The sequence below is a fragment of the Callithrix jacchus genome, chromosome 5 (genome assembly GCF_049354715.1).
Source record: "Callithrix jacchus isolate 240 chromosome 5, calJac240_pri, whole genome shotgun sequence".
Lineage (NCBI taxonomy): Eukaryota > Metazoa > Chordata > Mammalia > Primates > Cebidae > Callithrix > Callithrix jacchus.
In genome coordinates, this window is record NC_133506.1 from 91,097,945 (window position 1) to 91,112,170 (window position 14,226).

The 14,226-nt window shown below is 48.3% G+C and overlaps 2 protein-coding genes across 4 annotated transcripts in view; both read right to left on the reverse strand.

Moving 5' to 3' along the window:
• LOC100407914 (ETS translocation variant 4) overlaps nt 1–14,011 on the reverse strand; it is a 35,533-nt gene extending 21,522 nt beyond the window's left edge. For all 3 annotated transcript variants that reach the window (XM_035300510.3, XM_035300508.3, XM_035300512.3), the window contains exon 1: nt 13,874–14,011. The gene's annotated coding sequence lies outside the window, so the exon portion shown is untranslated. The remainder of the gene's footprint in view (nt 1–13,873) is intronic.
• HSPB9 (heat shock protein family B (small) member 9) lies at nt 12,311–13,501 on the reverse strand. Its single transcript, XM_078375419.1, is given in 4 exon segments — nt 12,311–12,730; nt 12,732–12,860; nt 12,987–13,186; nt 13,474–13,501. Coding segments are annotated over 4 exon segments (756 nt in total). The 3' UTR covers nt 12,311–12,331.
• Nucleotides 14,012–14,226: the final 215 nt, after the last annotated feature.

Sequence of the window (14,226 nt, forward strand, 5' to 3'; positions counted from 1 at the left end):
AGACTGTGGATACATTCGTGTGTCTAGGTACCTGGTGACTGTGGATCCAGATTATGTTGGGGCGTTCCGACTGCCTAACGTTGATGTACACCTGAGTTTGTTAGACCAGTTTGCTACTTTCGGACAGGTGCTGCAGTCAGTACCCTTGCAACAGTTTCTGCTTAAGTATTTCTTTATGTCTGAAAGGTGCATTTCTTGATTCCATGTTGAGTAAACATTTTCCAGTTGATCGGTGCTCCTTTGTCATGCCTGACGTGTAAAACTAGTTGTTGAGACGCAAGTTTACTCTGGGCTTGAACTCGCAGCAGAGATTTAGGAAATGAACAGATCAGTGATATCCTAGTGTGTCTGTCTTTAGTGAGTACTGGCAATGAGAATAAACGTGTTTTTGTGAGTCACTTTTCCAAAAGAGTCTGAGACCATTGAATATGAATTGTGCTGCTACCCGTTTGGATCGACCTCCAAGGCTTTCAGGTTGATGGTCTGCTCTGTTTCCAGCACACCTGCTACACCCGAGGTCAAAATCAAAGGAATTCATGAAGTCTATTGCCAACTTTTAAGGAAACCATGCATGGGATGCAGGGATTCTCAGGCTGCCACCATGTCTCAGCACAGCTCGTGGATGGACTTGAGTTCAGATGAACACATGTAATGGTGGGTGTTTGTTACAGAGCAGGCTTGTGGAGGTGCTTTTGTTTTATCTTGTAATGAGGCAATACCAGACGTTAACACTCAGGTTCATTCACCACCTGATTTTTGCTTGGTGAAAGGGTTTCTTAATTAAGGCTGAGTCAGCAGTTTGAAGAGGTGTGGCGACTTTTGCAAGGAGAACACACGAACCTGCCACTTGGAGAAAGGTCCTTATCACAAATGGAAAGAGGCAACTGGGGAAATGTGTGGAACGGTGGCCAGCCCTGCGTGGACAGTGTCCTCCCACTTCCGTGTTGTGGGCTGGAAAGGGAATTGCCCCAAAGTTTCTGCTATTGAGTCGTCCTTGAGGAGCGGTTGACTCAAATAGGAATTTTTAGTCACGACTTGAATGTAGCTAATTAGTGTTTTAATTACAAATCTCATCGTACTTTGCCTTGACAAAGGAAACCCCAGAGGTTTCCTAAAATGCTAGGAGCAACAATAAACAGGTTTGTGCATGCTGAGTTCCGGATGAGCAACCTGAACAGCACATCTCCAGAGTCAGGTTTCCATCCTACAGGAAGATGAGAATCAACTTTGATCGCTGAAAGCGGAAACAGATGGAAGAAATGTAGACATTTAATTGGCTTCTGTCCAAGACAAATGCCTTGAGAGTTATCAGTGAGATCTCAAATGAGCTGCTTGCTTATCCTAGGACAGTAGAGAGGGGAGCAGGCATGCAGAAAAAGCGGAATAAAGGTGTAAACCCTTGTTTTCTTTTGAAAATTGTAACAAGTATAAGTTGGAAAATGTGAAATCCTACCATGTGTCATTAAAGGAAGCCTTTGTGAGCAGCTTTAGAGGAAATGGCAGGATTCCCAGATCCAACCTGGATCAGGAAAATCAAGCCCTGTGTTTTCTCCTATTTGAGCTCCTAGGCTTGTAATTGATACTATTAATATTTTGCTAACATTGAGTATCAGCTTTGCACCAGGCACTGTGCTTATGACTGAGCAATGTCTGGAATCTAGCAAAGCATGAAGTGCCCAGTAGTAATTAGGTGAGCTGCCGCCTGCAGTTTGCAAATAGGAAAGCAGAGTAGGGAGTAGTAGCTAAGAACTTCCTCAATGCTACACGGCTAATTACTCAAATACAGAATTCAGTTAGCGTGGCTCAGGAGTTACTACCTTTGGCTCTTCACGAAAACTCAGTGTTGTCTCAAAATACTGTAATATATTCTAAAGTGATCACTTAAACGCATTTAAATGTTTTCATGGTCAGTATATGTTTTATAATTAAGTGTCTTGGAAAAGCTGTGTGAATATGGTGATACGCATATTCGCCAGTGTATTAGAATTGAAGTATAAATGATACAATTATTTGGCTACTGTATTTGGCAACTGTCTAAAGAGAAAGTTTATTTTGTAGGTTAAAGTTTTGCAATTTTTTTTTTTTGGAGACAGAATTTCGCTCTTGTTACCCAGGCTGGAGTGCAGTGGCGTGATCTCTGCCTCCTGGGTTCAAGCACTTCTCCTGCCTCAGCCTCCTGAGTAGCTGGGACTACAGGCGCGTGCCACTGTGCCCAGCTAATTTTTGTATTTTTAGTAGAGACAGGGTTTCACCATGTTGACCAGGAAGGATGGTCTCGATCTCTTGACCTCGTGATCCACCTGCTTAAGCCTCCCAAACTGCTGGGATTACAGGCGTGAGCCACCGCGCCCGGCCAATTTTTTTTTTTTTTTTTTTTTTTTAAGACAGAGTCTCCCTCTGTCTCCCAGGCTGAAGCACAGTGGTGTGATCTTGGCTCCCTGCAACCACCACCTCCTGGGTTCAAGCGATTCTCCTGCCTCAGCCTTCTGAGTAGCTGGGATTACAGGTGCCCACCACCACGCCCAGCTAATTTTTTTGTATTTTTAGTAGAGATGGGGTTTCACCATCTTAGCCAGGCTGGTCTTGAGCTCCTGACTTCCTGATCCATCTGCCTTGTCTTTCCGAAGTGCTGGGGAAGATGTGAGCCACTGTGCCTGGCCAATTTTTGTTTTTAAAATTTAGCTTAATTTGGAAATTTTCAAAGTTTTTTTACAGTTGGAGCAATACTTCATTCCAGTCTAAGATACCTTGGCTTGGACAATAGAGCCACAGTCCACACAGCCACTATGATTACGGGTTGTCAAGTTGCCTCCCTGCCATGACCGCTTTCTTGACAAAGCCTTCGTACCTGAAGGTCACCTTCATTTGTAAGTGCTTTTGGTGGAGACATCTCCACCGTGCTGCCTGCCTTCCACAAATTGTGCTGTGTCCGTTCTCAGCTCCTGCTCTGGGGCAGAGCCTGGGTCATCCCTGATACCACCAGCGCACTGTGCTTGGCTGGAGGTAACAGACCTGCTGTGTATAAGGGGAGGCAGAAAGTTATTTTTTATTTTTATTTATGTTTGAGACAGGGTCTTGCTCTGTCACCCAGGCTGGAGTGCTGTGGCATGATCACGGCTCACTGTGACCTCAGCATCCTGGGCTCCAGGGGTCCTCCTGCCTCAGCCTCCTGAGTCAGTGGTAGCACAGGTGTGCACCACCACGCCCAGCTAGTTTTTGTGTTTTTTACAGAGACAGGGTTTCACCATGTTGCCTAGGCTGGACTCGAAGTCTTGGGCTTAAGCAGTCCATCTGCCTCAGCCTCCCAAAGTGCTGGAATTACAGGCGTGAACCCCCCCCCGCTGGCTGGAAACTTACTTTTTAAAATCCCTTGCTTTTTGACACTTGTTTCTCACACAACTGAAGTTATGAACGTCTGATCACACAACCGGGGCAGTGTGAGTTATGTCCAGGAGTTTTCCTCCCCACACTGAAGCTACCACAGGCGGGTTCTGGTCATGCTGCAACTCCTGGCACTGTTTGGCGCTCATGCGTCTGTCTGTCCCATAGTGCCTTTCTTTCTAGGGCTTCACAAAGATTTTCTCTTTGGCATTTAAAATCCTGCTGCTACAGAGTTAGGACAGGGCTGATGTCAGCGCCTCAGGCTTGCACCCCACTAATGGCACATTTATAGCCGCGCTAACAGGAGACATGACTGACCTCCACAGTTTTTCTTTCGGCAATTGGTTTTCTCAAATTCAGTTGTCTTAAAGAGAATTCCAGGGCGAAACCCTTTCTCTACTAAAAATACAAAAGTTAGCTGGGCATGGGGGCACACGACTGTAATCCCAGCTACTCGGGAGGCTGAGGCGGGAGAATCACTTGAATCCGGGTGGCAGAGGTTGCAGTGAGCTGAGATGGCGCCACTGCACTCCAGTCTGGGCGACAGAGTGAGACCCTGTCTTAAAAAAAAACACAGGGCCGGGCACAGTAGCTCAAGCCTGTAATCCCAGCACTTTGGGAGGCCGAGGCGGGTGGATCACGAGGTCAAAAGATCGAGACCATCCTGGTCAACATGGTGAAACCCCATCTCTACTAAAAATACAAAAAATTAGCTGGGCATGGTGGCACATGCCTGTAATCCCAGCTACTCAGGAGGCTGGAGCAGGATAATTGCCTGAGCCCTGAAGGCGGAGGTTGCGGTGAGCCGAGATCGTGCCATTGCACTCCAGCTTGGGTAACAAGAGCAAAACTCCGTCTCAAAAAAAAAAAAAAAAAACAGCCAGGTGCGGTGGCTCATGCTTGTAATCCAAGCACTGTGGAGGCCAAGGCGGGTGGATCACCTGAGGTCGGGAGTTCAAGACCAGCCTGACCAACATGGTGAAACCCCATCTTTTTAAAAAAATAAAAAAAAGAAATCTAGAAACAACCCTAAAGAGATTTTTATCTTCTTTGTCATTAGGGAGATGTTAATTTCACCTGCTATAATTGCAATGATTAGATTTATATTGTATCCTGTTGTGGTGAGAACGTACAGAAATGTTCTTGTATCCTGTTGGTATTGTTTGTTTTGAGACAGAGTCTCAAAAGACAGAGTCTCGCTCTGTCTCCCAGGCTGGAGTGCAACGGTGCAATCTCGGCTCACTGCAACCTCCACTTCCCGGGTTCAAGTGAGTCTCCTGTCTCAGCCTCCCAAGTAGCTGGGATTACAGGTGCCTGCCACCACACCCAGCTAATTTTTGTATTTTTGATAGAGACGGGGTTTCACCATGTTGGCCAGGCTGGTCTCGAACTCCTGAGCTCAGGCAATCTGCCCACCTCGGCCTCCCAAAGTGCTGGGATTATAGGCGTGAGCCACTCGCCCAGCCAGATTGTGAATCTTTTATGTTATTTTCTAGAAATGGTTTGCCTGTCATCGCTAGATCTAGAATAATCTAGAATCTACTTTGTGCCTGACATTAAAATGTTTTCCATGTGGAGATCCGATTGGCCTACCTCCATGTGTCTCCTCACGGGTCTGTGTGTTCTAACACCAGTGCCACACTAGATTCACAATAATTAGATATTTGGTCACGCAAGTCCTCCAGGTTTGTTGCCTTCAAGATTGTATTGGTTTTTGCATTTTCACGTACATTTAAGAAGCAGTTTGTCAATTTCAGTCACAGAACAGCAACAACAGAAACCTGCTGGAATTTTGCTCATGATTTTATTGAATCTATAAATGGATTTGGGGGGCAATTAACATCTTCACTTAATTACGTCCTTTACGAACATAATACAGGCCTCCATTCATTCCTATCTTTGATATTTTAAAACTCTTTCTTGTGGTTTTCTGTCTAGAAGTCTGGTGCCTCTTGTTGGACTTTGTTTCTAGGTATTTTTTTTATGTATTTAAAACAAGATTTAATAATTTCTAATCTCCAAATATTGCCACTTATAGAAATATTGATGATTGTATACTGACTTTATATTCAGCAACCTTAAAATTCATCATTTATTCTAACAGTATGATGTAGATTCTGAGGCAGGTTTTTAAAATTATTTGAATATATATATATATATATGTATGTATATTTTTGTAGACAGAGTCTCGCTCTGTCGCCCAGGCTGGAGTGCAATGGCACGATCTCTGCTCACTGCACCCTCCGTCTCCCAGGTTCAAGCGATTCTCCTGCCTCAGACTCCTGAGTAAATTGGATTACAAGCATGTGCCACCACTTCTGGCTAATTTTTGTATTTTTAATAGAGATGGGGTTTTGCCATGTTGGTCAGGCTTGTCTTGAACTCCTGACCTCGTGATCCACCAGCCTTAGCCTCCCAAAGTGCTGTGATTACAGGAGTGAGCTACCATGCCTGGCCTAATTTTTGTATTTTTAGTAGAGACGGGGTTTCACTATGTTGCCCAGGATGGTCTCGATCTCTTGACCTCGTGATCTACCCGCCTCGGCCTCCCAAAGTTCTGGGATTATAGGTGTGAGCCCCCGCGCCAGGCCAATTTTTGTATTTTTAGTAGAGATGGGGTTATGTCATCTTGGCTAGGCTGGTCTTGAACTCCTGGCCTCAAATGATCCGCCTGCCTTGGCCTCCTAAAGTGCTGAGATTACAAGTGTGAGCCCCTGTGCCCATCCTGACAATATAGGTTTTAAATGCATACACCTGGCCGAGTGTGGTGGCTCATGCCTGTAATCCCAGCACTTTGAGAGGCCAAGGATCACGAGGTCAGGAGTTCGAGATCAGCCTGGCCAACATGGAGAAACCCATCTCTACTAAAAATACAAAAATTAGTTGGGAGTGGTGGCATATGCCTATAATCCCAGGTACTTGGGAGGTTGAGGCAGGAGAATTGGTTGAACCCAGGAGGCAGAGTTTGCAGTGAGCCGAGATCGCACCACTGCACTCCAGCCCGAGTGACAGAACAAGACTCCGTCTCATAAATAAATAAATCTATAAGTGCATGTACCCTTTGTGTTTGTGTGTATGCTTAGGCATATTTGCTAAATGTGTTCATTTTAGCATTACAGTATAAATTAGAAATAACCTAAATGGCCATAAATCATAGTACATCCTTATTATGTATACAATGTTGCTGTTTTAAAAAATGAGGCATTAACAACTGTGAAAAGGGAGAAGAAAGTTAATTAGGCTGGGTGCCGTGGCTCACATCTGTAATCCCAGCACTTTGGGAGGTGGAGCCGATGGATCACCTGAGATCAGGAGTTTGAGACCAGCCCGGCCAACATGGTAAAAACCTCATCTCTAGTAAAAATACAAAAAGTTAGCTGGACGTGGTGGTGGGTGCCTGTAATCCCAGCTATTCTGGAGGCTGAGGCAGGAGAATCACCTGAACCCAGGAGGTAGATGTTTCAATGAGCTGAGATTGTGCCATTGCATTCTAGCCTGGGCAACAGGAGCAAAACTCAGTCTCAAAAAAAAAAAAGTGAAGTAAACCATTTCTGCTGATATAGAAAGACGTCTAGGCTGGGTGCAGTGGCTCACGCCTGTAATCCCAGCACTTTGGGAGTAGGAGGCAGGTGGATCACCTGAAGTCAGGAGTTCAAGACCAGCCTGGCCAACATGGTGAAACCCCGTCTCTACTAAAAATACAAAAATTAGCTGGGCATGGTGGTGGGCACCTGTAATTCCAGCTACTTGGGTAGCTGAGGCAGGAGAATCGCTTGAACCCAGGAGGTAGATGTTTAAATGAGCTGAGATTGTGTCATTGCACTCTAGCTGGACAACAAGAGCAAAACTCCAACTCAAAAAAAGGTGAAGTAAACCATTTTTGCTAATATAGAAAGATGTCTAGGCTGGGTGCGGTGGCTCACGCCTGTAATCCCAACACTCTGGGAGGCCGAGGTGTGTGGATCACCTGAGGTCAGGAGTTCAAGACCAGTCTGGCCAACATAGTGAAACTCTGTCTCTACTAAAAAAAATTAGCCGGGCATGGTGGCTCGTGCCTGTCATCCCAGCTACCCAAGAAGCTGAGGCAAGAGGATCTCTGGAACCCAGGAGGCAGAGCTTACCGTGAGCCAAGATCATGCCACTGCACTCCTGCCTCAGCGACAGACCAAGACTCCGTCTCAAAAAAAAAAAAAGACGTCTGCACAGAATGTTAAATGAGGAAAGGTAAGATACAGAACATGCAAAGTTTAATGCGTGTAAAAGAGAAAAAACATTTGTATGTGTATTTGTACATCCTTAGAAAATTTTCTGCCAGGCGTGGTAGCTCATGCCTGTAATCCCAGCACTCTGGGAGGTTGAGGCGGGTGGATCACGAGGTCGAGAGATCGAGACCATCCTGGCTAACATGGTGAAACCCCGCTCTACTAAAAATACAAAAATTGGCCGGGCGCGGTACCTCACACCTGTAATCCCAGCACTCTGGAAGGCCGAGGCGGGTGGATCACGAGGTCAAGAGATCGAGACCATCCTGGTCAACGTGGTGAAACCCCATCTCTACTAAAAATACAAAAAATTAGCTGGGCATGGTGGCACGTGCCTGTAATCCCGGCTACTCAGGAGGCTGAGGCAGAATTGCCTGAACCCAGGAGGCGGAGGTTGTGGTGAGCCGAGATTGCGCCATTGCACTCCAGCCTGGGTAACAAGAGCAAAACTCCGTCTCAAAAAAAAAAAAAAAAAAAGACTTATGGTGTGTGCCTGTAATACCAGCTACTTGGGAAGCTGAGGCAGGAGAATCGCTTGAACCCAGGAGGTTGCTGTGAGCTGAGATCACATCACTGCACTCCAGCCTGGGTAACAAGAGTGAAACTCCATCTCAAAAAAAAAAGAAAATTTCTGAGGGGCACTCGGTGTGGTGGCGCACGCCTGTAATCCCAGCTTTGGGAGGCCAAGGCAGGTGGATCACCTGAGGTCAGAAGTTTGAGACCCAGACTGACCAACATGGTGAAATCTCATCTCTACTAAATATACAAAATTAGCCAGATGTGGTGGTGGGTGCCTATAATCCCAGCTGCTTGGGTGGCTGAGGCAAGAGAATCACTTGAACCTGGGAGGCAGAGGTTGCAGTGAGCTGGGATCGCGCCACTGCACTCCAGCCTGGGCAACAAGAGCAAAACTCCGTCTCAAAAATTAAAAAAGAAAGTGGAGTCAAGCCCAGGTGAAATGTGGACGAGACCTGAGTAGGACACTAAAGAAACCAGTAGCAGTGGGTGACTGTGGGAGGGTTTTTGACCATGTGTTGGCTGAGGTTTATGAAGTCTCTCATTTGAGTGCGCTGTAATCTCCTAGGAAGAATGCCACCTAAGAAACAATCATTAATCTCTAGTTTAAAAACTACAGATTAGGAGATCAGTGATTATAGCAGTTGTTTTGGAAACTGGAATGACAGAAGAAAAGACTGTTGAACATGAGTCAGCAATGTAGGTGGTTGTGAAAATAGCAAATTCTTTTCATTGTTTTTTTAGAGGTCTCGCTCTCTCACCCAGGCTGGAGTGCAGTGATGCAGCTGTAGCTCACTGCAGCAATCATAGCTCACTACAGCCTCAAACTCCTGGGCTCAAGTGATCCTCCTGGCCTCTCAAACCACTGGGATTACCAGGTGTGAGCCAGACACTATACCCAGCTGCAAATGTTTTTTGGCTGTGCTGGATGTGCTGTGCGTGAGCCATGCTGCTGCTGCTGTCTCTAGGTAGCCTGATCAGCTTGGAGGCCACATGTTAGGACACTTTCAGCTGTGTTTGGGAGTTCACAGGAACCCTTCCTAAGGATATTCTGTGGGGTAGGAGAAAGTTATTCAGAAGAAATTGTTTGCCAATCATCAAGTACTGACACTGTGTTCTCTCTTGGATCTGATAGAGATAGATGATAGGTGTCAGAAATGTGTACGTTTGATCTAAGGGAGAAGACAATTCCTGCATGTGTCCCATTGGTGGTAGGATGTCAAGTAACTTATAGATGTCAGACACTTAGTTGCTGAAGAGGCATCAGCATATGGCTTATTTACGAACTCGTTTGCTTTGAATTGGGAAATAAAATTTTAAAAGCGATTAAATATTACCTTTTTGGTCCAAATAAGTCTTGTCAAATTATCACATCTAATTATTTTCTTTTGTAACAAAAGATTTAATGCACAAACTGTTTTCACACCGGCCATTACTAAGAATGGCTTGGTCAGTTGCCCGAGAAGTTCCCTATCCCATGTAGTTGATCCTCCTTATTCAGAGATTTCACATTTGTGAATTCACCTGCTTGCTAAAATGTATGGTAACCCTAAAACCAATACACAAAGCACTTCCACCATTATTTTCAGACATGCTCAGAGAAATGAAAACATTGTGTCATTCACTGCTTATGTTTTCAACTCAGGTCAGACTGAGACACTTGGCCTTCTCATACTGTACATGTGTCTTTTTTGCAGTCTATTTAATACCTTGCTTTTAAACATTTTTGTGCTTGTTTTTGTTTTTGGTGACTTTGCTGTTTAAAGTGGCCCTGAGTGCAGTGCTGCAGTGCTGCCCACTGCCCCCAAGCACAGCGAGGCTGAGATGCACCTACAGAGAAAACACGTGTTAGGGAAGCTTCATGCAGAAGAAGCTTCATGCTCTTGTCCTGTTGAGCATGAGTTCAGCATTATTGAATCAACAATACAGCGCATCAGGCCAAGTCCAGTGACCTCATCCCTGTAATCTCAGTGCTTTGGGAGACTGAGGTGGGAGGATCACTTGAGCCCAGGAGTTTAGACCAGCTTGGGTAACATAATGAGACCGTCTTGACAAAAAAGTGATTTAAAAACTAGCCAGGTGTGGTGGTGCATGCCTATAGTCCCAGCTACTCTGGAGGCTGAGATGGGAGGATCCCTTGAGCCCTAGAGGCCAAGGCTGCAGTGAACCAAGATTGTGCCACTGCACTCCAGACTGGGCAATAGAGCAAGACTCCATTTCTAAAAAACAAACCAGGCCGGGTGCGGTGGCTCAAGCCTGTAATCCCAGCACTTTGGGAGGCCGAGGAGGGTGGATCACGAGGTCAAGAGATCAAGACTATCCTGGTCAACAAGGTGAAACCCCGTCTCTACTAAAAATACAAAAAATTAGCCGGGCATGGTGGTGCGTGCCTGTAATCCCAGCTACTCAGGAGGCTGAGGCAGGAGAATTGCCTGAACCCAGGAAGCAGACGTTGCAGTGTGCTGAGATCGTGCCATTGCACTCCAGCCTGGGTAACAAGAGCGAAATTCCGTCTCAAAAAAAAAAAAAAAAAAAAAATTGCCAAAACCTTAACCTACAAAATAAACTTTCTCTTTAGACAGTTGCCAAAAAAACAAACAAACAAACAAAAAACCCAATACAGTGCATCAGAGAAGAGGAGAGGAAGTTTGACAATATGTATAAATGGCTGCCCTGAGACCTGTTAAAAGTATGTGCTAAATTCATGGATTTGTGCGATGACATCCAGTTCTAAAAAGCAGTGGGCAATATTGTTGTGAGGCTGAAAACCAAAGCAATGTATGTTCACATCACCCAGGGGCAGAAAAATGTTAACCCCTTCTCAGCTAGTGCTGGTTGGCTCCCAAGTTTCTTTTTTCTTTCTTTTTTTTTTTTTTTTTGAGATGGAGTTTCGCTCTTGTTACCCAGGCTGGAGTGCAGTGGTGCGATGCGATCTCAGCTCACCACAACCTCCGCCTCCTGGGTTCAAGCAGTTCTCCTGCCTCAGCCCCCTGAGTAGCTGAGACCACAGGCGCACACCACCATGCCCAGCTAATTTTTGTATTTTTTTTTATTTAGTAGAGACGGGGTTTCACTTTGTTGACCAGGATGGTCTCGATTTCTTGACCTCGTGATCCACCCGCCTCGGACCCCCAAAATGCTGGAATTATAGGCGTGAGCCACCGCACCAGGCCTAATTTTTGTTTTTAGTAGCGATGGGGTTTTGCCATGTTGATCAGGCTGGTCTTGAACTCCTGACCTCAGGTGATCCTCTCACCTTGGCCTCCCAAAGTGCTGGGATTACAGGTGTGAGCCACCGCGCCCGACCGACACTAGTGTTTGCGGGCTACAGGGACAGGACGGACCAGAGGCGAGCAACCCCAGCGGCACCTGGCATTCCCCAACCCAACCGGGTCACCAGCCGCACGGCCCCTGGGCAGATGCGCGCAGCGGCTGTGGCTCAAAGTGGGGGAGCCGCTGCTCGGCCCCATCCCCAGGCAGCGGAATGCCCAGAACTGGTCCCCTGGCTTGGGCATCAGCCGAGTAGGAGCTGGGCGGGCAGTGGCGTCGGGCAGGCCCTTCCCGTGGGGTGGGCAGCTCGCTTTGACTCAGCCGCCTGACTCGGCTTGTGTCTGGCAGCGATGGCTCTGGGGCAACTCCGCTGCCGTGGCTAGCCCAGAGGAGGCCAAGTGATGGCGGCACAGGGGCGGGAACTGGTCCGCACGCCTGAACTGAGCAAGCCGAGGAGCAGGTGCGCGGCGGCGCTGTGAGGCGGCACTACACGAAGACAGGCAGGTTGGACGCCGCCACCCGGAAGGACCCGCCAGCCCAGGCCGGAGCAGGTGGGCGGCGTCGCTGTGAGGTGGCACTCCCCAGGATCTTGGCTCACTGCAATCTCCCTCCACCTCCCAGATTCAAGCGATTCTCTTGCTTCAGCTTCCGGTAGCTGGGATTACAGGCGCACACCACCATGCTTAATTTTGTGTTTTTAGTAGAGACGGGCTTTCACCATGTTGGCCAGGCTGGTCTCCAACTCCTGGCCTCAAGTGGTCCACCTGCAGAGTCCTGATTCTTGGTGGAGCACCACCTTGAGGTGCCTTTCCTGCCTCCTGTGCCTCCCCACTCTCTCTACCTCTCACCCCATCCCCAGAAAAGACAACGGACACCCAGGCTGCTGCACACAGGGTTACTGTTTACTGGGTCAGCTTGGAAGCCTTAGAGCCAAGACTGTTGAGTTTCAGGGACGGTCCTGTTCGGGCTTTAGGGAAAGCCAGTGCCACACACTGGCCTCTGACCCACGGCTGGCCAGAGGGGATCAGGCAGCAGATCATGGCGGTGGGATTCAGGTTGGACGGGAATAGCGTTTTCAGGTGCATCTTCTGTGACATGCTGTAACTGCCCCTTTCCGGGTCACTGCCCTCCATTTGCCACTGTCCGGTCACCATCAGCCATTGGCCATCCACCAGCTCCTCCGGGGCAAAGCCACGGGCATCCATCTTCATTTGGAAACTGTCTCTGGCATGGTCATTGTCCTCCTGAGCTGCAGGGCTGTCATTGAGCAGCAGCACCAGCAGTGTGGCCGCCTGGTTCCGTCCGTTCAGCGAGGGCCACGATGGGACACTGGGATGGCACCCGGCTCCCGTTGGAGAAAGTGTTACCGACCCTCTGTATCCGAGTGAGCAACCAACTGCTGTCCAAGAGCTCGAGGCTCCGAGCGCACAGCTAGGCGCGAGGACCCCAGTAGAGGAGCGACCTCGCACGGCCTACCTGAGCTGGGCTCGGCTCCGCTCGGTTCCCTTCGCTTCTGCAAAAGTAGGCGGAGTTCGAGGTCAGCCACGCCCATCTTACCACCAAGAGCAAGACTGTCAGCGCCAGGCAGCTGCTCTCATCCCAGACCCTGACCCTTTCTCCGCCTTTCCCCACCTCGTCAATGGGTCTGGGGTTGTGGGTCTGGATCCACAACCAGGCCAGATCTGAGGGAGCCGGACCCCGCCGCTGCCAGCAGCAGACTGATACGCTGGCTAGTGGGAAGGGGGCTGTCTTGCCTTCTAAGGACCAGACCTGGGGCTAGGATTGTTCCCAGATACAGCCAGGGGAGGGTGGCCTTCCTGGGTCATCCACCCTGCCTCTCCCTGACCACCGGCAACTCCATGCGACACGTGGAGACGAGGAGGCAGACTGGTCTCTCCAGCTGCCTTAATAAATGAGCTCCTAGGGCTTCCTGTGAGGCAAGCTGGGTTCTGGGCTCTGGGGCCACAAAGATGAAGGCACAGTTGGGGCTTCAGGACAGCAGCTCCCAGTGCACAGAGAAAGACCTAGCTCTCCTCTGCCTGACCCTCCACCTCAGTAGCCTTGGTGACCATCGTGACCACAGCTATGGCTCTGGTGCTGTTATTTGATAAACTTTATTTTTTAAGAGACAGGGGTCTATGTTACCCAGGTTAATCTCGAACTACTAGGCTCAAGCGATCCTCCCATCTAGGCCTCCCAAAGTGCTGGGATTACAGGCGTGAGCCACCTCACCCAGCCTATAAAATTTATTTTTTTATTTTTTGTAGAGATGGGGGGTCTCCCTATGTTGTCCAGCCTGGTCTCGAATTCCTGGGCTCAAGCGATCCTCCTGCGTGAGCCAGCCACCTGGCCTGATAAACTCCCTTTGTTAGTGATACTATTAAATACATACATACAGAAAAGCACACAAAAGGATGCAGGTGAATGTCAGAAAGAGAACATACCGAAGTCACCACCACACTGCAGCAGAACTGTTGCTCCATCTCATCTCTACCGCAGCTGCAATTCCGTGTCCGGAGCCGCGTGGGGCCGGGCCTGTGCAGGAGTTGGGGAGACGGTTAAGCCGTAGAGAGACTCGGGGAAGAGGCAGACCTCATGATTCTCCCAATACTCCTTGTCCCCAAGAAAGCAGCCATCGTGACTCGCTCGGACACCTTTAAAAGAGATTAGAAGTGAAGAGGGGTCAATGTGGGGCTTTCGCTCAGGCCTCACTTGGCTGTCAGGGACCAAGAGACAGGACAGAAAAGTCTGGAAGCTAAAGGCAGTGGGGGAACAGAGCGGGAAGACTACAGCTCCC